Genomic DNA, 24,664 nt, shown 5'->3' with positions numbered 1-24,664 from the left:
ATTGAGAATGTTATGGTTTTTTGTGCATTTTCCATTTGAATCTCCTAAATGAAAAAAATTATGGTCTGCGATTTTTAAATTTACTCCATAGAATAATCTATTCTCCTACAAAATACTAACAAATCACAGACAACACTTTAAAAGTTCTGTTATCATGTAGATGAAACTAGAGATAGATAGATACGTCAATTTCTTCAATACCAACTGGACACTGTTCAGTCTTGAAAAGAAAGATGTATGTTCATATGTTTAAATATAGAGAACACTTACGAAACTGATTATACAGTAGAAAATTTTTGTATTTATAGATCTTTAATGCACCTGTACAGTAAGTTTAGGCTAAGGTTATTCTTCGAATAACTTTTGTTTCTGCTTTGATCGAAAACTTTTGACGAGATACATTCCGATAATGGTTTTTATGTTTTTATAGTACTTCATGAAAGTTGTATAATTCTATGGGAGTGAAATGTACAAATGAAATATTCGAAACATATAAAGAATATCAACTTGAAAGTGTTAAAAACAATAATAAAGTTTTATAAAAACTATGTGATTATCACCATGTATGCCCTTATGTGTTCTTATTTGATTAGCATGCCGCTGTTTTAAATAAGTAATGAAGATGGGGTTGGAGAACGTTAGTTTAAATGTTTTGCATATCATAGCCGGATATATTTAAGGAGGTTGGGCAAAGGGGCATTAGTTCAGGTGGCTTGTCACATTGTGTGGGTTGGGGAGAAGTGAGTGGAACATTGTGTATAAATGTTATTTATTTATATACAAATAAAAAAATATTTTATCATATTGCATTACAACAAAAGATAAGGTACAAATCGGGCAAACTTTCGGCACCGGAATAGTGGAAAAAAAAAAAAAAAAAACATATGCCGATCCTAAATACCGAAATACCTATGATGTAAATATCGGTAAATTACGTATTTTGTGATGTCATTTCTGTAAAAATATTTACATGAAGCGCTCAGTTTATCAGTGAAAACTGCCTACCACAAACAAATTTTAAGTTCTTACTTCCAAGAACCCTTAATGAAAGTAGCATTTTTCGTGGTTAGTCAGGAAAAATGTATATCAGGGGAGACAATATATATTTAGTTTCCTTGAAACGTGTTTATGTCCAATCGAAGTGTTGAAACAGCGTAAACATTTCAAGCGTTGGAGTAGAACGGGGGAAGGGGTGAAGGAGGGTGGGAGGTTGGGTGGTTGGGTGAGTGGGAGGGAGGCAGGCAGGCAGGAAGGGAGGGAGGTAATGCGGTACTCTCAACCCATTCTTAACCAAGTGCAACGTTGCCAAATTAGCGCAGTAGCTGTGTGTGGGATAGCTCACTTGCATTTTTCCAACGTTGCCTGAAACTGGTATCAATACACACACCAACAACAGAAGAGATATCTAGTATGTGAGCTTGGAAAGTAAGAGAAATTAGAAAGGGAAAAAAGATTAACTGTTACTAAAATACTGTTTACTCGCAATGATAATTAATTTTTTTTCCCTTGTTTTAATACATCTATAATGAAGAGGTGGAATGAACATGACATACGACGCGTGAAAACATGATAGCGATAAATAAATAATATGTTTGTTCGTATTTATAGATTCATAAAGAAACGCACATCTACGCATTAAAATCAAAAATGTTTTTTCAAACACTTTTGTATTTATTTACTTACACAGGTACCGAAATGGATGACTGAGTAAAGCTCAACAAATTTAAAACAAACTACCTCGAAAACCCCAACTTGTAAAAGTGTTAATTCACAACTCAAATTCTATTTTCCCGACAGAATGGTCAATTCTTAAAACCAGCATTTATTTATAGTCACAGAAAATGGCATCGAATGAAAGAAAAACTGATAGTAGAACTGAAATAGGGTATTTTTCATAGTACAGGTAACTAGAGATGATATTTTATTATATTTTTGATATATGTCTACAGAAATGACTTAACAGTTGTCTGTAAAAGTGCATTAAAATTTAATTGCGATACCTACTTTTTGCGATTATCGTTTTAAAACTGCATGTTAAAGACATAAGTAGATAATATCATGTACATATGTAAGAACGCAATAACTTGCATTAGCATATGGGCGCAAGTTTGGTTTCGATGACACAAATTCACTTTGTGAGAACTAATTTTCATAAAAAAATCTAACCTATCCAGTTTTTATTATCGTTACTTACATGATATTGACTACGAGAACTTGTGCAAAACCAATTCCCATATCTTCGCATAAAGTTAAATCTAATAATTTATTGATATTACAAAAAAATAATTATACAAAATATTTATACGTAAAAAGACGTGCATAATTTAAATTAGCAGGCTATACATTATCAAGAAAATTCCCTTAAATAATACTTTCGTTGCACGGTTATCTTATTATAGTGTTGATGACAGCAGGAATTGCAACATAATTATTAGAGTGGAATCCTAACCAAATGGATGCCAACTCGGCCCTTATTTTTAGTACATTTAAAAATAACAAATAATATTTAATAATGTATGTTTTTAAAATATTAATTGAATATTAAGTACGAAAATTATATCACTAAAAATATTTATGTAGGTATGTTTATAAAGCAAGGCAAGGTTAAAATTTAACAATTCTAAATAAGTAAAACTACTTTAACCAACTATCTCTGTTATCCGTCACTACTTGTATGCGATTTTTTATGAAACGTTATTCATGCTGTTTCCGTAAAAAAAACAGAACATTGCTTGAATAAAGCTCGAGCTGCAAATAAACAGAAGAAAATGACTTCTTTTTATTAGGATGTAAACAATTTAACTTAAAGAAATTCTCCAAAGTCCGTACATATGTACACATTGTACAACATTGCACATTAAATAAACTATGTTATACTAAATTGGTAAATAAAACTACTATATATGTTATCTAATTAAACATGGCTTTCTATTTTTCCCAAATAATTTAAAATCTCGTACTACTTATTTACTTATATTTAAATGTAACTGTTCACGTTTGAAATTGAATTTCTATTGTCCGTCTATTAAATTATCCGTCATAGGACCGGTCCTGAGGGTGACTATTAAATAATTAGGTTTTACTTAAAAAATATGTTTAGTCTGTAAATGTTAGAATAAAAATTAAATCTGTGTAAATTGGAAACAAATAAATATTGAATTAAGATAGATTTCAACTTACAAAACGTGATTGGTTTAAGTTACTAAGCCATGACCTAACACACTTTCACTCCGCCACGAATATCTAAATTGGTGTAAATATATATACTTTCAAAAACATTATGTATGTTTTAGGTACACTTTTTTCTAATCACACGATGTTTGTCTGCTAGTGTTAAGGTTACTGTGGATAAATTTTTACGGTTTTTCCACTATCTTTGACGTCATCATCCCCTAACACAACAGCAGACTTGAAACCCAGATTTTTCCATTCTCTTTAAATTTTCAAATCCGGAGTTTGTAATTGTGCCTATCACTTGCTTTGTCTTCCTTTTGATTGTAACACATTCTAGCATCACCTTTTGTTTCATCCAACGAGAGAACTGTAAAGCGCTCTCTTGTTGACACGATAGCAATTGAAAACACAAAATCTCTCAAGAGAGCAGCTGCTAACGGTAAAATAATTATTTTACTAAAGCTTCTATAAAAACTCAAAGATTTCCAAAACAACAGTAATTTAGCAGGAAGGCACGTGTTGTCTGACCGCATGTTGCTAAAAACCAGCCCAAGGAATATAAAGTAGACAGAGATTTCACCCTTAGAATAAACATGATTTCTGTTCCCCCCCCCCCCCCCCCCCTCCTCCTTCTGCTACTATCGGCTATAAATGATTCTGACGCTACTAACACAGCATAAAACCAAATAATTTAATTTTGACCCAAAATATATTAAATTCTAGGTTTTCTTCGGAATTCATCCAGTACAGGATTTGGTATTTTAATACACATATACGTTTAAATAAAAAAGTCTTACGTTGTATTTCCTTGTCTTGATATTCATGTCAAAAAATTTAAGGCTTTGTTTAATGTTTTATTACAGATTAAATGTGTTTAGATTATAAAATACTTGATTCACACTCCATTAACATCTTTGGGTTCTAAAATAACTTTATTAATTTACATAAATTCCCATATATTGAAATACATTATTGACAGAAGTTATAAATATCGTAAAAATGCAAATAGGAATTTAAAATTAGTGCCTTCAAACACTCGATTGTTACATTAATATACACATGGGCACAAAAATATTAATATACATGTCTGTATTGAAATACAAACTTTTGTCGAGGTAACGCTGCTCATTTATATTTGATGCAATTCCCATTATTTAACAGCTATGCATCCTGTTTATTTTTTATTTAATTCATAAGCCAGACGTTTGCCAAATAAAACGATATTTTCTTGAGCTCGATTAAAAAAAATACAAGGACTTCACCCTGACCGTGTAACATTTGTTGATTTACTTTTTTTTATTTAAAACCATTTGTTAAATGGTTTCCTTAAAACTTGAATAGTAAACTTTATTTTCTTGGGTGTAATATATATATAATTTAACTCTGAATGTGAATGGCATTTTGATATTAGTACAGACGAATCGTTAGTGTTAAATAAGCACATCGTGAGACCTATCTTGTGACGACCCCCTGGGCTTCCCCGTGACGTCACGACTTCCAACCATGTTCCCGTTACTCCGCCGCGCCGGGGCAGTTATGGCCCTAACGCCCTTGGCGCGGCCCACACGGTGTTAGATGGAGACTTTCTGCGATTCTGACTTGTGCTCCAGGACACTTTTTTTTTGTTCTACCTTTATTTAACGAATTATTTTAAAAAAACTTAAAACCTTTCGCTTTAGATTTTCCAACCTTCATGCCGATATAAATTATTTTTTTGACAAAAATGGTTAAATACCTAAGCATCACTAACGCCTTTTTAAACACTTTAAACGTGAAGTTTCAAATCAGTTTCAGGTATATGATATTATTTCTTAGTTATCATAGAGAATAAAATTTTGAAATTAATAATCATTTTTAATGATACTACTCATCTTAGATAAGCTTCTTTAGTTTACAGTAAATGCAAGGATAGTATTTATTTAAAATTTTCATTAACCTTTATTGCCATAGAAGTTCTAATTTCCAGTGCTAAGTATATATTAGGGCCTACTGCCACAGCTACATAACCAAGCTTGCATCTAATAATTAAATCCATGGCATTTAGACTGAAAAGCAGGCTCGCTCGATAATACAGTTCATAGCTATCTTTAGAAAAAAAAATATTTGCCAATCAAAAAGTTAAACATTTTTATAAAAATATATTTTATACAATACTTGATTTTTTAAATGTATAGACAATTGGTTTGAAACAATTCATTACAAATAATTTCAGCCACTTTGAAAAATAGGTCACACAAAATTTATACCTACGCGTGAGATAAAAATGTAGCCGGCCTTAGTTTCATTTTTGACTGAAGTCAGTCGATAGTTAACTTAACAAAACTAGCTTTCCGTCTGCTTTAAAATAAATAAGTGTTGTTTTATTATTATGAGCTTATCTCATTCCTATTTTCTATGACCTGAAGATTGTACATGAAAAACATTTGTTTAGATAAAAGTCAACTTGTTACTGGTTGTAAGTTTCACACGCTGTGAAAAATTCTGTTTGACGTTTTAACCAAGTCATGTTTGAAAATAATCTAATAATAAACATATCCAACAATTTTCCAGTAACAATAACATAATAAGTCTAAATAATAAATAAATTATCATCAGATAGTTTACTTAGATTTGAAACTAGGACTAAATTATCATATAAAAATAAAACTATTTTAGTGACAGCTGCAGAATAACACTACCATTGTAACATGGAAAAAATAATAATATGCTAAGCAATGGAGCCTTTTCATAGAATACATGTTTCATAATTTTGTTAAGTATATTCTTAAACTTCAAATATTACAAAAGGCATATTGCATGACTAATAATTTAGCTTTTTCCAACCGTCTGTACATACAAAACATAACACACTACATAACACACTACATAACACACTACATACATAACACACATACGCACACTTCGTTCACAGTAACATGAATAGTATTGGAATTCTTTCAATTTATTGTAACAGATTTTGGAAGTAATTTATAACACCAAGTATATTTTGTTCATTTTATTTCAACCAATTTAAACTGCACAGTATGAATAATTTACAATTTTCATTTGTTTATTTATTTTATATTGTTACGTAAAATAAAAACTCATAAATAATAGTTATTTTATTTACAAATTTAACTAAATAACTACATATAACGCGTGTGCTACGAAGTTTTGGTGACGGTTACTTACGAAGTTCATAAAAATCAGAGTCGCTAAAAAAATTTTAAATAATTAAAAATTCTTAAAATGTAACTTATATTATATTTTTTAGATGACTTGCAAACTTTCATATATATTAACACAAAGATAAGAGCGTTTTCATGTGACACTTGTCACATAACGTCGTGAAATTTATGTGAAAAACTTGAAAAAGAAAGTTTGATTTTTGTGCTTCAAAGATTACACACAATCCCCTACAAATTAATAGCTATAATCCATAATTCATCCCAACCTATTCAAACAGAGGCATAATACAAAATCCCACTCTATTGACGAGGAATCCAACCCATGCCCAGGACGGATCTAGGGCTTTCCTTCAACGGGGTAAAAAATGTGTTTGCGATTCCCACTCACAATGTATTACAGACTAACAGCAAAATTATTCATTTGCATCCGTGTACATTATAGACCTAGTATAAAATTAAAGTTAACATTCGTCCAACCCGTGTACTTGCATTTCATTTCACAGGTTTTAGTATTAAAAAATATTTGGTTTGATGAAGCACGGACTGGATAAAAATTATTAATTTTCCTAACTAAGAAATGTGGTGAATGTAGCCGACGCTCGGTGGGTTTACTTGGGGCTCTCTCGTGTTTTATCAACCCGTGAGGAAACTATATTTTAAAAAGATAATAAAACTTTTGTCGCTATTTATTACATACAGCAAGCACTACGCGGCTTTCACGAGGGACTTCCAGAAAAACAATCTGTCGCTCTCATGCCCACCCTTCTTTTCCTCCCGCGGATCAAAACAACTGCATTCCATGGTGAACACACCACAGATTGCACAAGTCACTGGTGACGTTCTGGCTTGCGATGCTCGAGCCGATCCCCCAAGAGAGACTTCACTCCTCACAGCACCGAGTCGGCACACAAGTCACACAAGTGATTCAAAGCCCACTATCGCCAGGCTCAGGCTTACACGCTATATTAATTCTTCCCCCTCCCCCCCCCTTGCTTATTTTTCATTTTCTATCAATAAGTATTGGTTAATAGATAGTACCATTGAATGGTAGTACTGCTAATTCAATATAATATTTATTTTGCGTGTGTTGTTCTGTCACAGATATGTGTAACTGATATTTAGAAAGTGTAATATAACGGGCGTAAAATGTTGCGTAAGTGTTAATTATTAGCAGTTTCGCAACTGTCTACATTCATTTTGTTGTAGGAGAACTACAAATGCAAGAGAGTTCTAAAGATAAAATCTACAGAAATAGCATTTATAGTAGAGAAATGTCGTAAAAATGAAGTCATCAACATACGCAGGCCGGGCTCGGCTTGGCTTCAAGGTCACAGGTAGTGGAGTTAGGGCGGAATTCATAGTGGTGATATAAGCAATACTTGAAAAAAGTACTGCTTATATGCATGCTTAAGTATGGCATTAAATTCATAGCGAACAAAAAGAGCACTGCTTATTAGGACTACTTCAAATAATACTTCACGAAGCACTGCGTCAAATAAGTACTGCTCAATACGAATTCACAGTCATGAAATAAGTTTGCCTTGTTTCGCAAGTATTCATAATCTAATAAGCCATGCTTATTCATTGATATAAGTAATACTTCATGAAGTGGGCTAACTAGGTGACTCAAGTACGGGTACAGATTTGTTTGTTGTAAGGAATAGGTTCTGTAAGGTATTAATTCCCGTTAATTTTTCCATATATTAAATTTAAATTGAGAGAGTAAGCAAATTCAATTTGGGGAAAAGAAACGAAACAAATAGTTGCCGCTTAGTTTTGTAAACAATACAGGCTACATACATAACCTCTTCTGCAGCTAGCGTATTGTTTCGCTACCACGTGGTTAACTTCACCCGCTTATAGATCTAGAGCTGTAGCAAACCGTATGTATTCGGTACTGAGTAACGGGTGCGCCATCTAGTAACCATTAACGAAACGTTACACACGGCTGCATCTCGTTACTCGCATTTTTCGTAAGTTATGTTTTACGCATGCGCGCGCATATTAGATGAATTTACGTTACAAAGAACGATGTTTGTTTATTAAGTAAAGTATAATTTGGAAATTCGTCGTCCAAGTTTTTTTACTATTTATTAAAGGTATTGTATGTGTAGACAAAGTTTGAGAATGGAACAGAAACAATGTAAGAAAGTATTTTTTTACAAATTAGAAATATGTATGTTTTTGTTTTTTATCATCGCGTATTTTCATGTTTTTTTGTTCTTATCTTAAAAGATATAATATAAAAAAGCCACTCTAATGAGATTTTATTGTTTCTTGGTTAACAAAACTGTTAATTATCAAATATTGTTAATTGTTTATATTCTATTTATTATTATGTACGCGACGTCATACTGTACGCCGCGTGCAGTACGCGTACGGAATACGACTCGATTCGTTGCTGCAACATAACATAGCATATGCGGTATCAGAAGTAACTAGTAACGTAACGATACGATAGTAACGAGTATAAATTGTTATAGTAACGAATACATACGGGTACGCTTTTTTTCGTAACTTTTACACCTCTATATAGATCACAGACACAACATAATTTAACAACACAAACATTAAAACCATATTTATGTAGTTGTAAATTCGTTTTTAATACATGTTCATATTTATGTTATTCAAGTTCACTATCAAATAAAGTATAAATATCATCTTACGTATTAATTTAATTATTTTAATCGCATATATGGTTTGAAACGTGGGCATTTTTATTTTCAAACAGGTAAACTATGTATTTACAGCAGTATATTTGCTTGCGTTACGTTGGCACAAAATTCGTCCTTTACTTTTTGAGATACTTCATCAAGTACAGCATGGCCAATATAAGTAGTGCTTGTTCAAGTATTACTTCGTCAAGTATAGGTTTATGAATTCATTGCTGGAATAAGTACTACTTGAAGAATAAGCACTACTTTATAAAGTATTACTTATTCGCCAAACAACCCTTTGACTATGAATCCCGCCCTTAAAGGACGGGTCCTGTTGTTTTTCTGTAAAATAAGTTTATTATGTTGGGTGGGGGAGGGGAGTGGAGAGGTTTGTAAGCTGTCACCAGCCACCTACCCAATAGCAAGATAGGCACACATAGTCTAGCCGTGGTTTTACAACGCTCCTGACTGTGCGACCGGCCGAACCAACAGCAATTAGATACGGCACGCGGCAGAAGCGCCACGAAATCTTCGGCTGTGCACTTGATTTGCGCTGTAGGACGCAGCAAGCCTTGATCTTTACATTTAATGACCAATGCTTAGTCTGAGGAATTAGATTCGTTTTTCTGCGAGTCCGCCAGGATTCTACTCTAAATTAAAAATGAAAAAAAAAATCTTTACAGAAATTTGTAACATAAATTAACCTGCCATCTGTAATAAGAGACCAGCATTTAGTTATGAATATACCTTTATGAATACGTCCTGTTGACAGCGACGAGTTTTGTTATGACTGCAGAATTTTTAAAATTAAACTTTATGCAGACACTAAACGCATTTATCCTTAATTCTTAATCTATTATTTGCAATAAACTATTTGTTCAGCTCCAACTTAAAAGGCGTATATCATATTTGGAAAGCACTAATAACCATCAGTTGTACATTTATGGGTTATTTTTTCGTGATAAACCTTCAGCCGAAGTTTTTTTGAATTCTTACTCATACTGGATAGCATAAGTTCTTCTTCATTCTACTAACGGCACATATATCCATGATCTTAAATCCTTTCTCTATTAATAGACGTACATATGTCAATGAAGCAAAATTTCCTTGAATACACCAGCAATAGTCTCCAACAATAAAACCCTTACATAGGTTGGTTACTAAATGAGATTTTCTCCATGGTATCTTAGCTTCCTACATATAAAGAATAATATAATAACAGTCATGCATTACAAATAAAAAATAAAAATAATTAATATGGCTTAGGAAAATATTACCTATTATAGATAATATTAACACATGTAATAAATATTTTCTTTCGTTTCACAATCATGATCCTTGATTTATCTTCTCTTTGAAAATTTTATTTTTTACTTCCAAAATTTTCCTTGGTCCTGTATATTATTTTACTTACCTTTGTAAATGATCAAATCTATAGGGAACAGTCGGTTAAATTACTTGTTTCCTTCGTTTATGCGAAGTGGAAATTAACAGAAATACCGGCCTTCCTAATTAAAATCACTGTGGTTAAGTAACGAATGGTACATTGTGCGTACCTCTTGTATTTCGAATCTGATTTTTTAACAGTTTAACTATAAAACAAATGCGAGTAATTAAAAGCACGTTTTTAAATATTACTATAAAAGTGTTATTCAACATACCTAAAGTTAGTATTACTAAATAAAAGTAAATAATTTTATGATAAGCGGGGGTGAATATGTCAACGCAACTTAACAGATCAATACAGTTGCTAAGTTATTTAAATGCACTGTATTTATTTCAGTAATATACTTATTTTCTAGTAAACGTTTTAGTCCAATTTTTTATAGCGCGAGTGTAATAAATACTATTCATTATTAAATTATTTGTTAGGGGCTAGTTTTAGAAAACCAAAAGGTTATGCAAGTTTTGTTTCCAACAGTTAACCGTATTAACACGTCCGTGTACCACAACATTATCTAGTGAGAAGTTAAAAACATAAATTTCAACAACAAATAGGTTTATTGGTTTAAATTTTTTAATGGCTTTTAAGTAGATAAGTTTCTTACATTATTTACGATTGGTATATTTCGTGTGCCTTTGCTGGCTATAAACAAGAGCGATTATAATAACAAATAAGTAATTTATAGACAACATTCCATTATCATGTTATGAATTAAAATTTGTTTCTAAACAATTATTATTAATAAAATAAATTAAAGAGAGGTAAATAATAATTTTAAAATACATTCCTAAGAACTACAGCAGAAAATTTAAATGTGTAAGTGAAACACATTTCTCAAACATGCATGTTATTCGGAAAGTCTTGTTTTGCACCACGCGCGCAACGCGTGAGAAGAAGACGTGAGAGGATGACCTTGCGAAAGGGTTGGTAACCTTCCAGGAAGGAATTAGCAACGCAGCCTGCCTACGCCTCCTCTCCTGCTGAGACTGCGCCCAGACGCGTGCTGGAGCCTCGGGCCCTCTATGTCTCCATTAGAAATGTGCTTGCTGTGTTCATTCTGTGTTTTGACTGTTAAGTTGATTAAATGACCAGTCTGGAATCTATACTATTTTGAAAATAGTATCACATTATTTCTCCAATTTTAAATATTAAATAAGATTGACTCATTCCTCTACAAAGCTCTTGAAACTATCAGTTTTTTAAAATCACAATGGTGAAAACGGTGCGAAGATTTATTTTGCATATGGATACCTGTCCCGCAGCCGGTCTGTATTCGAATGATTCAACCATGCAACTTCGAAATCTTCTTAAGAGGATAGGAAAAGTAGCACGTGCATGACTGACGAAAATATAAATACAAAAATAGAATTTGAGCGACCTCAAAGAATACAACGGGGTTTGTTATGTCGTCTAAATATTTTCACTATGGTGACCTGAAGTACAGAGAAAGTAAAAAAAGACAATATTTAGTTTTAAAATTTTTAACTTTCTTCATAAAAAATGGGCTTTAAAATAAAATTATATGGAAAGAAAAAATTGATTGTAAAGTTATAAAAATCAGTTAAGTTAAACCTCTACAATAACCAAATAAAAGAAAGAAATTCATAACTATTTTCGTTTTCAATTTTTAAATTAATGTGAAAATAATTTAAAATTATTATTTTGTTAAAATATTTAGTAATTATATTGCTTTTTCTTTTATGATTTCAATAATTTTACAGTTATGTTTATTTCATAGATTGTATTTTTTTCTAGGGTTTCACAAGCCATTATTTTATTTTAAAAAAATTCGACTAAAAATAACAATACACTCTATTATTTCAGGAAATCCAGGTCTCCATAATGAAAAGATCTAGTCGCCCAGATTATATATATAGATAGATAGGTAGATAGATAAGATAGATAGATAGGTAGATAGATAGATAGATAGATAGATAGTTTCTCAAAGATGTTTTTGGTCAGTTCGCCATATCTTCCTTACAACTTCAAAATTAATGATTTAATAACGTAAATAGACAATTTACAAAAATTAATGTTTTGAAATAAATTATTATAAAAACATGTTTATAAAAGCCTTATTTTGGTCACAAGTCTACGCCATTTTTGAGATTGCCATAGCTATATAAATAATCTTACATGCATGACAGCTGTTGAAGCGAGTTAACCGAAGTAAGTTCCACATACTTTTATAACTTAATTTGCAACATAACTTATATAATTTTTTTCATTACTTATTTATATAGAGTTTGCAATGTTACTTTATATTTATCTAAACCCCAATAACACTGATATTCTGTCTGCTGTTAGGCTATATATTATTTCTCATAGGTGTTTCTTTGCCGTTACGCTAAATCTCCCATTGTACTTCATCAAAATGTATGTATGATTTGCATTTACACAGCAACTTTGCTCATAGACTCCGCATTATACTCACAATTTATTATACAACTTTGTATTTCCAAATGATGAGGAATGTATTTCCAAATGATGAGGAAATAATTCCCAAGAAAAGTAGGCATAACAATGACCATTAATAAAGCACAAGGTCAGACGCTTTAAAGGGCAGGTTTATATTTCCCAGAACCTCTTTACCACATGGTTTTTTCACGAGATCGTATATTCAATGGTAGGCATATTTATGTTTGTATCAGGCACATACAGCCAAAAAGTAAACGATTATCACATTATAACTTCTAACATTGTTATTGAAGATTTTAACTGTAAGAAGTGTAAAAATAAATATTCGATACGGCCAAAATCTGTTGGTACTATATTTTCAATACTTTGCATTAATAAATACTTGCATTTACATACTACCCCATTATTATATTACCATTCGATGTCTGATCAAGATAAAATGTTTTATTCGCACGGGTAAGTTATTTGTTTTTATATTCTCGTCATTCATCCTTACAGCTCCCGCACACTAGGCGACTAATCACACAAATGACATGGTCTGCATCCACCTTCAAGTCGTAGCGACACGCCTGAGCCTGGCCGCCGCGGACAAGTGTGTGCTCTCTCAGTGTTGCCACGCACTCTCAGGTCGCGGCGAACTGGCCACGGCAACTTGGCCGTCTAGTGCGGGAGCTGTTAAACATTATATTTTAGGATTGGCATCCATGTTTTCTGGACCCAGCCACAGGCTGAAAGCAGTGATGATGTTAGCCATGCGGTGTCATTATTGACAGTTGAAATAACCATAAAGCCATTAATTATTATCTCCTTTAAAGAGTTACTTTATGTGATTAAATACTACATATCTCAAAATAATTAAGCTTCTTTAATACACGTGCTGTTCTGTTAAAACCAAAGTTAATACAATTGTTGATATCAATCACTTCACCACTTGATGCCGGGAACATAAAATGGGAACGTTTTAAAAACTTATCTCATCTAACTTACGTCAAGTACGTCACAAACCATCTCCAGAATGGTCTTTTGCTATAAAATACGTAAAGAGGCCGGCAAAAATGTGTTTAGTTCAAGTCCTACAAACGTTCATGGAAGTTACTTAGTTATATATTTGAGTTCATATTATTATGATACGCAAACACAAGTATCTATAGGTGTAATTTTGCAGAACTACACAGCGTTGTCTATGTCATTAACATTAAACTAGGTCAAAGTTATTCTGTTTATTTTACCAAGGCGTGAAAGTGAGAATTTCTCAAGAATATCTGAATAACTGTTTATTTATCCTTACATATACATTTATTATCTCAAAGGCGGCCATATTGTGTTTTCGCTACGTATGGCCACATGTGACACAACGCTAAGGAGGAAGAATACTTTGTGATCCTTACGGTGTTCCCGAGCCGTGATAAAACAGTCTGCGTTTGAACTTCACTGTGAGAAACGATAGCAACAATATTCACTGAAATACCATTTGCAAGTTTCGTTTGTAAAACAGCGTTTTATACATTCCAGGAAAACACAAATTTCAGCTCTTGTATTCAAATGGTTGCAACTTTTATGTTTAACCGCATCCAGTAGGCTAAATTGAACAAGCTTAAAACGTCCACACACCATTTGGGTGTATATATACGTACATTTATATATATATATATATATATACACACACACATATGTATAACATATAAAATCACTGTTCGTACAACGTACAAGTCCTCGTTTACCACCAGAAAATGCAAGGCCCTCTGATAGCAGTGTAAATACCAACGTGTGTGTGAAGCTATAGGTCCGCACTTCATATGGGTATATTTATATCATATTAACACACTGTGCCTACAAGTCCTCGTTTAACACCAGAATATGCAAGGTCCTCCGATTGCAGTGTAAATACCAACGTGTGTTTGAAGCCATAGGTCCGCACTTCATATGGGTATATTTATATCATATTAACACACTGTGCCTACAAGTCCTCGTTTAACACCAGAATATGCAAGGTCTTCTGATTGCAGTTTAAATACCAACGTGTGTTTGAAGCCATAGGTCCTCTTTTCATATGGGTACATTTATATCATTTAACACACTATACTTACAAGTTCTTCGTTTAACACCAGAAAATGCAAGGTATTCTGATTACAGTGTAAATGCCTTTGTGTGTTTGAAGTTATAGGTCCGCATTTCACATGGGTACACACACACACATATATATATTTGGTTTGGCACCGACTTTAAACCGATTAGTAGGTAGCACCTACCAATTATAATATTTTATTAAAATTATAGGTAATAATTATGTTTGGACAAGAACTGTCACATCGAAATTTATTGTATTTTTTATACAATTTTATTGTTTATACAATTACAATGTGAAAATTCGTATCCAAATATATTACCTATAATTTTAATAAAATATTATAATTGTAATTATTTATTTTTCGATTTCTAGTACCTATATTATTTTGTTGTGTTTTTTTAGGTCCGTTTGGTTTTTTAAAAATATTATTTTTATGTTTTAATCTTCATGTTCGAAGGCTTAGGGTAATTATGACTTCCAAATAAAATTAAAAATACATAGGGCCTATTTCTAATAATACATATTCCTACTAAGAAGTTTATGAATTCAATGTAAGATAAAGGCTGTAAAGTAACGCGTAATAAAGAATTAATTGTTCATGTAGCACAGCTTACATGTATACGCCTGAAATGGCACCCAGTTAAGGTCCTCGGATCATGCGTCTGTGGCTTAGTAATGTGTGAAATGAGAGACGTCCACCACGTCCTCGCAACCAGCGTTAGACACTACGGAGATGTGTATTAGATGTGTGTAAACTCGAGCGAAATGTCCTCAGTTTGGAGCGTTGAGAAACATGGGATACACACCGTGTGTAAAGGAGTGTAAGTGACAACGATACTAGCGCGACGTGGTGGTAACACACACACACTACATACTTGATTCTCTACGGTCTATCCGAGGACCTCAAAAAAAAATTTAAAAATCATGTTTTCACACACTAGGTTGACAGAACAGCGTGAATCCGAGGTCTTTTAATCCGAGGACCTGGGGGAGGTCCTCGGATTGCCAAAGGTCCTCGGATTGCCAAAGGTCCTCGGATCCACGCTGAAATATCATGCGCAAGTCCTCGGATGATACCCTAAGTCCACACACACACACATGCACACACACATGCGCGTGCGCACACACACACACATATTTTTTGAATTTTAGAAAACAAATGTTGTAAGCAGGAAATGTATAAATGGTGAAACATTATACTCAATATGTAAATACATTGTCCTTATGGAGAAAATGTTGGTAATTTAAAAATTAGACATAGTAAGTAGAAAAACATTATTGGAAAGACCATTATAACAGAGTTCTACTGTATATTGTCGATGACACTTTAAATGTATGTAATTTCCCAATAAAAAAAAATTGGTACCAAGGTATTTTACTTGCGGACCAATAAACAAACATATTAACAGAATAGAGAGACCTTAGTGGTTGAATGATCAGACCACTCGCCTCCCACCAAAAACACCATGTTTATGTTTCATGAACATACTAAAACTTTTATGCTAAGCATATATTAATTTAATTTAATGCTCAAACTATTCAATTTTCCTTAAGAAAATAATCCATCATACAATCATCTGTGGTAAAGTCCACGTGAACCATCCTTGATGATGCATCAAGCCTCCACATACATGTCTCTTCTGTGCGTATGCAAAAATAAGCGCACTATTTCAGGGTACAGTACATCTAAAGATAATGAGGGAACTCTGCTGAAATGTTGGAATCGGCAACTATGACCTAGGAAACTAGAATGTGTACAGGGCTGTCACGAAGTTCATGCACAAAAATTCTATAGTGACATGAATAATTAGTCACAGTACAAAGACACACCTCTGCACACAAGTTCATACACACTTACTATTCTTGCTGAGAGTCTTGAGAACATTCAGTGCTAGCCTTAACCTGGGACTGGGCGAGAAGCCAATCGTCAGGATGGTTTTGTCCATGGTGGAACAGATGCCATCCTTGGCCAGAACAGTGGCAGTAGATGCTGGAAGCACATAACTTCCAACATTTTTCTTTTAAGTGCGGGTTAACGTTCAACATTTCTGAAGTAAAGACAAACATCATTGCATTTGAAAAAGTGATACTTCACTTTTTTCGAGGGCCAGATATCATTCTTCAAACTAATCTGAGGGGCAGGACAAACATGAATAAATATTAGGTACATTCCTAACAACAATTTTTAAAAATTGTATTATTCTGAATATTTTTTTTGTAAATGCCATGGCTTCATAACTGTATCTGCTGAAAACTAATGCTACATATAGGCAAACTAAGCTGGCTAATACATGAGATTATGCCTAATGACATTTTAAAGAAAGGCCCTTCAAGCGGACCATGCTAAACGAGGCTGTTAACTGGCCTTCACTGACCAAATCATCAAACACACTGTGAAGGTATTTTAAAAAAGGCAGAAAGGCAGATTTCAACACTGCATAAACCATTACAACTGAACCAGCATAATGGCTTGAAACTGTTTAGACTGAAACTGCTTGGAAATACAATGCAATGCTCATAAACTCACAATTCTTCGCCAAAGCTTTGATCACCAGCAACAGTGGAAACACCATCCTTGAGGAATCATGAGTCTTCAAGAGATGATGGAACATTTTTGTTGCACCAAGGAGACGAACCTTTATAGAGAATCTGGCATCTGTAAAATTGCACATAATTTTTTACAAACATTAATTTTTTTACATATGCCTAACATTAATAAACAAAAAATATATTAATTATTTATATGTATGATTATTTAAACAATTTATAGTAGTTATGCACTATTAAGTGCTCAGTACATGGTTAAAGAATGAAATAGCAAACAAATGGGATAAATTAAGGTAACTGCAGAAACATTTGTATGCAATGGGCATGGAAATCCATATAATAGAAACCATCTACAATTCACCTAGCGGATATTGAACCTACAACTTCTTACAAATGAGAGTAAAATATTGCTTTGCAAAAAGTATAAGATTTCTATATACTCTATTATGATCAGTGATAAATGTTTTAAGCAAATCTGAGATGCCTACAAACACCGATATGATATTCTTGCTATCTCTCTTTCTCTTTTAGGTAGATTTCGAAGACTACCTATTTTTCTTTGTGATTCTTGTAAAAAAGGAGCTTAAAATTTTTTAATTTAAATGAATATTCTGCTATTTCAGAAACACAAAAACATTAATAGATATGAATCTGGCACATTACTTTACCACAGGAAGTTTTTGTTTATATTTAATGCATATCCAATGCTGTCTCCCTTAGTGTAGAGCAAAATTATGGTACCTTAACTCAATAACAATGGTAAAAATAAATCAACATAAATATTAATTCACAAAAACCCACATTCAAAAGTTATCAGATTTCCTAATAAATATTTAGCTCTATATGAGCTCTAAGAAATATTAGAAATACAAAACTGTACCACACTCTCAGTGCATTGGACATTCCAATTTTAGAAGCTTCTGGGCAGCACACAAAACTTGGCTTTATTCTGTGTCATGTACCTTTTCTCAAATTTGATAGTCCTCAAGAGCAAATCCAGTGGTACTCATTTCAAACTTGTCACTTCAACAGTATCACACAATGTTTGCTTATGGACATTGACATTAAGTTGTACACAAACAATGTTGACAGAACAACAGTGGCAGAAGTATACCAAGACCACTTAGATTTCGAAGACTACCTATTTTTCTTTGTGATTCTTGTAAAAAAGGAGCTTAAAATTTTTTAATTTAAATGAATATTCTGCTATTTCAGAAACACAAAAACATTAATAGATATGAATCTGGCACATTACTTTACCACAGGAAGTTTTTGTTTATATTTAATGCATATCCAATGCTGTCTCCCTTAGTGTAGAGCAAAATTATGGTACCTTAACTCAATAACAATGGTAAAAATAAATCAACATAAATATTAATTCACAAAAACCCACATTCAAAAGTTATCAGATTTCCTAATAAATATTTAGCTCTATATGAGCTCTAAGAAATATTAGAAATACAAAACTGTACCACACTCTCAGTGCATTGGACATTCCAATTTTAGAAGCTTCTGGGCAGCACACAAAACTTGGCTTTATTCTGTGTCATGTACCTTTTCTCAAATTTGATAGTCCTCAAGAGCAAATCCAGTGGTACTCATTTCAAACTTGTCACTTCAACAGTATCACACAATGTTTGCTTATGGACATTGACATTAAGTTGTACACAAACAATGTTGACAGAACAACAGTGGCAGAAGTATACCAAGACCACTAGTACAGCCTTTGAGAAGTGGGAAGTTTGGTACATGCTATACGTAAGACAGACTATACCAGGGGTTGGCAGACTTTTGAGTGAGATAAGCCAAATATTAAGAAAACAGTTTATCCAATTTTTCAGAGAATCACAACATACATTTTCTCTGTATGTACATGAAATTTTAAGGTGATAAAAAAAAAGAATTAAAAATCAAAATATTTGATTCACAAATTCAACATAAAAGTCTTAAAAACAAAAGCTATTTAAGAAAAAAACATGTAAATGTAAAAATTATGGTAGTCAGTAGAGCTTTACTGATAAAACAAGAAAACCTAAATTATTTAAATTAATTATTAAAATAAATAAAGCACCTAGGCGAGTGTGGTGGTGGGGCAGGGTGGTATGATGGTAGAGTGCAAGCGTGCAGATTCAGGATATGCCTTTTGACCGTGCCATTTGATTTTGTTCAGCTTTTTTTTTGTTCTGGGAGAGTGCAGTGAGTTATAGAGCCATAAAATCCTACAAAAAGAGCCACATACAGCTTTCAAACGGCGATCTGCTGACCCCTGGACTATACCAATGATTAAACCCATGGTTCGTACCCTCTTGTGCAATCAAAAACCAAGGACTTTTTATGGACCATTTCAACACTATCATGAGGCAGCAAACTATTTGTAATATGACCACATCCCAAAATAAAATAGTTAATGCAAAAAAAATTTCCTTGGTTAGTTCATTTCTTACAGATATCCATAAATATCTTTAACACATAACTAACCCAAGCAAGGTATCCATCTGAAATTTGAAGCCTTAACATTTAATTTGATGACATATATTTCATACGTTAAAAGAAAGAAACAAAGTAAAACATACACTTTCAGTTGAAAGGTGAGATATAAAATACAAAAATAAGAATTCAAATTGTTTTTTATTTATAAAATCTTATCACGTGGCCAAAAATTTGCCAATTGTATGTGCAAAGCTTTGTTTTCTGTCCAGTCAGAAACAAAAGAACACTAAAATTCATGCATTTATACATTACTTGCATGCTAACAGTATTTATTAAGGGGTTTTTAAGGATTTTTGGTGAAATATAAGGACTTAAAAGGGCCCTTATTCAATTAAAAATGAACAAAGGAATTTTTAAGGATATTAAGTGGGAATACAAACCCTGAAAGCTAACTATAAATCCTTGAGTCTCCCATGGCTGGCAGAAAATTGCATGTCTAAATCAAAAATAGGTGCATTAAGGCCCGTGTACAATTGCAATGTCCTAAACTGTGTCCGACGGACTCTGATCGCTGATTGGTACACGTGACCCTTTGACGCCATGCGTGGTGTGGGCGATAGTCCGAATCTCCCTGATCCAAATACATTGGTCAACTTGACCTTTTTGTTCCAATCTGTGTCCTTTAGTAGCATAGAACCACAACAGAACACTCATGATATCTAAGTTTCGGTTCCCATTTGAAACAACAAACAAAAATAATAATAAAAAAACATTTACTGCGCTCTATTGAGTACTGTAGAATTTTGTAGATTCGGATGTAGGACATCCAGTGGCGTAGCTAAGGTGACTGGCGCCCCCGGCCAGAATTGAAAATAGCGCCCCCTCTTGGATTAAAAGATAGTTGGGGGGGGGGGGGGGGGGAGGGTTCCGTAACGCGAAACCGTCGCGGTGGAGAAGGCCCCCCCACCCCCCCACCACCCCCCCCCCCCCCCACCACGCACCAGCTCCGGCGCCCCTGGCGGGGGCCATCCCTGCCACCCGCTAGCTACGCCACTGAGGACATCGCTATAATTGTAGACTGGGAATGTTTCCTGTGCGATAGTATGACATTCTTCACATCGGGACAAGGCCGTGGACCGCCCACAGGGTTCGGACTGTTGTAGATAGACGGGGACCTCACACGGACTGACCTTTCTGGGCGACCTGAGCGAGGATCCAGAGCAGCTCCTGCAGGAGCGACTCGACCATGTACGTCTCCTTGAGCTGCTGCTGCTGGATCAGCCTCACGAGGACCTGGGTAGCGTTCATGGCGACCAGCTGCTTGACCGCAGGGCTGTGCCTGCGGCCTGTCGCATACTCCACGCTCATACAACATGTCTACAAACATCTGATCAACCAATTACACTACCTTTTTCTTTCTTCAAAATTTTTAAACTAATTTTGTTAAAACTTAATTATATTTCAGGGTCATGTTTTATATTATTAAATAAATAAATCTAATGTTTGCAAGAAATTTCCAGTTTTGATGTTACAAAGCTAAAGCGTTTTCAAATAATATTTCCAAATGAATTAAGTGGAAAACATCACATTTTTGAAGTGACAACGTCTAATAAATCGATGAACGCCGGCTGCACGCACGAAAAAGTGTCCCACTACGGATGTCCCACTACGGATGTGTTCTGTTTGCTCATTGTACGCATGCGTGGCTCTCTCTTCATGCTCATTGTACGCATGCGTGGCTCTCTCTTCATGCTCATTGTACGCATGCGTGGCTCTCTCTTCATGCTCATTGTACGCATGCGTGGCTCTCTCTTCATTCTCATTGTACGCATGCGTGGCTCTCTCTTCATGCTAATTGTACGCATGCGTGGCATCTCTCTTCCACTCGATTGGAACAACCATCGATTTAACTTTTCAATCATATTTTCGTCGTTTGAATTATAAATATTATGTAATTTAACGATCGTCCACCGATTTTCAGCACAATCGGTACGGTTATTTAAAAGTAATGTTGAAAATTCAAATACGTTTTTAACCAACAATGGTGTTTTACAGTTCCACATAATAATTCAAATTACACTCGGGATCTTTTGCACAATGTTTTAAAAAATATTGTAACACTTTATAAATAAGTTTGAAGTATTTGGGATGCGTATTTGTTATAAAATCGTGATAATATTATATTATTATGTGAACAAAGTTTTATATATATATATATATATATATATATATATATATATATATATATAACATTTGAAACTACATTATCTTAGTATGGCCTCGTGGGCGTGTGGTAAGCGTACCTCACTCTTAGTCTAAAGGTTGTCGGTTCGAAACCCGGCAGTTGCGAATTTTTTTTATACTTGTAAAAATAAATATGGTGCACGCAACATTTCAAAAGTAATAAATATATTTGAATTAATGAATGCAAATAAAAGTAAATTTATTAATTCAATTGCAAATTTCATTTCACTCCTTTGTATCCATACAAAATAGTGATAATTCAATAAAAATTATTCAATTTTATTCATAAAAGTATGCTGAGGTAGATTTTATCATGCAAAAGATAGAAAAATTTAAAAAAAATTCTTCCTCAAAGAATATAATATTTTAAATGCCTAAATGGTTTGGTTGCAAAAACCTATTACGGCTCAGTCTCAGGCCGAATATGATATTTCCTTTTCTTCTGGATCAATCATATCATCAATGTTTTGTTATGACGTTGTCACGTTAAACTATCGTCCGTAAACCGACTTTACAGACAACCAATTTTTTTTTTATATATATTAAATGTGCCACTATGAACTGAAGTGAGGTATTAAAAAACATACATGCAAGTTAGCCAATAGCAAAGGAAATTTAAGTACATAAGCGCCGTTACTGTTTATTTCGGGAAATTTTTTTTAGTGATCAGTCCTTCAGTTTCATTACTTTTTCGTGACTTCTGTGACTTTCGTGACCTGCAGACATCCTGAGATGTGTACTCGGGAAGCACATCATGCTCTGTTCCAGGAACGTGCTTACGGACTAACATCTTAAGGTCAAGTCAAGATTGCATGGTAATAGCATACGCATTACTTTTCGCAATCAATGTAGCTATGTTGGTAACATTATTATGGATGCTACTACTGTCTGGCGGGTGGGCCCAAAACTACTTCAAAAATCTATGTCTCAGTCTCGGTAATTGAGAGTAGTTACTGCCCCATGCAGAATAGTTCGGCGGCGGCGGCGGCGGCGGCGACACCTCCGCGAAGCGGGGTGCTCGACAAGGCCGACCACTATCGGGGACGGGAAGCCTTCTTTTCACAGACGAGAGAGCCAAGCGCCCGATCGTGCATCTTCGTTTTTTTTTTTTTTGTTCATTGTAAATAAATATGGCGGTGTTGGTAATAAAAGGAAAGACCATAAAACAAGGCAACGGTATTTATTTCTACGACGCCATATTTTTCGTTTGCCGTGTGTCCGTGAATGTTTATTTTGGACAACTCATGATAACTAATGGTCAATTAGGTTAGGTTAGCTACATTATAAATACTTCAAAACATTGTGGACGGTTGATTTGGTTAGGATAGCTACATTAAAGATACTGTGAAATCATGTAAAAGGTTTCCTAGCGCTGGATAGCTACATATTAAAAAGTTATTTGCTAAGCAAACATAAAATGATCTTACAGTATTTTTAATTTAGCTATACTTACCTAATATAACAAACCATCCACAATATTTTAAAGTATTTATAATGTAGCTAACCTATCCTAATCGACCGCAAAATGTAATGCCACGCCGGTTTATACAATGAGATAGAACGGCGTATGACGTATGAGTAAGCTACATCCCAAATAAATACACCTGTTGTGGTACGGAAAAAGAGGCGAGCATGAACTTCGGGGAACTTCGAGCGTGGCTCTCTCGTCTGTGAAATGAAGGCTTCCCATCGGGGACAGGGTCTACCGACCACCCGTCCTGTACGAGTGTGGAGCACCGCCGCCACGTGAGCCGCAAACATCCAAGTTAAGATCCGCCCTGACTCAGGCGCAAGCCCGTCAGGCACACGCAAGTCTGTGAAAGAGCCATCACCGCCGCCACGTGAGCCGCAAACATCCAAGTTAAGATCCGCCCTGACCCAGGCGCAAGCCCGTCAGGCACACGCAAGTCTGTGAAAGAGCCATCACCGCCGCCACGTGAGCCGCAAACATCCAAGTTAAGATCCGCCCTGACTCAGGCGCAAGCCCGTCAGGCACACGCAAGTCTGTGAAAGAGCCATCACCGCCGCCACGTGAGCCGCAAACATCCAAGTTAAGATCCGCCCTGACCCAGGCGCAAGCCCGTCAGGCACACGCAAGTCTGTGAAAGAGCCATCACCGCCGCCACGTGAGCCGCAAACATCCAAGTTAAGATCCGCCCTGACTCAGGCGCAAGCCCGTCAGGCACACGCAAGTCTGTGAAAGAGCCATCACCGCCGCCACGTGAGCCGCAAACATCCAAGTTAAGATCCGCCCTGACTCAGGCGCAAGCCCGTCAGGCACACGCAAGTCTGTGAAAGAGCCATCACCGCCGCCACGTGAGCCGCAAACATCCAAGTTAAGATCCGCCCTGACTCAGGCGCAAGCCCGTCAGGCACACGCAAGTCTGTGAAAGAACCATTTAGTCTGTTTCTCTTGGTATTTGACAAGACTCAGTACCAGACGCGTGTGCATTTCGAAAGACTGAACTTGGTGCGGAATTTAAGGTAATCTCCCAATTTGCTTAAAAAAGGG

At 34.6% G+C, this 24,664-nt stretch overlaps 1 protein-coding gene across 2 annotated transcripts in view; it reads right to left on the bottom strand.

Annotated features, from left to right (window-relative positions):
• Positions 1 to 24,664, bottom strand: part of LOC134533665 (cytosolic carboxypeptidase 1-like) — a 246,022-nt gene that overhangs the window by 155,475 nt on the left and 65,883 nt on the right. For both annotated transcript variants that reach the window (XM_063371214.1, XM_063371222.1), the window contains exons 5-7: positions 21,099 to 21,254; positions 17,459 to 17,587; positions 16,790 to 16,921 (exon numbers count right to left, since the gene is read on the bottom strand). In XM_063371214.1, coding sequence (XP_063227284.1) covers positions 16,790 to 16,921; positions 17,459 to 17,587; positions 21,099 to 21,254 — 417 coding nt within the window. The remainder of the gene's footprint in view (positions 1 to 16,789; positions 16,922 to 17,458; positions 17,588 to 21,098; positions 21,255 to 24,664) is intronic.

Source organism: Bacillus rossius, chromosome 1, assembly GCF_032445375.1.
Source record: "Bacillus rossius redtenbacheri isolate Brsri chromosome 1, Brsri_v3, whole genome shotgun sequence".
Lineage (NCBI taxonomy): Eukaryota > Metazoa > Arthropoda > Insecta > Phasmatodea > Bacillidae > Bacillus > Bacillus rossius.
Note: the sequence above shows the minus strand (reverse complement) of the source record. Positions and strands in the feature narration are given on the sequence as shown.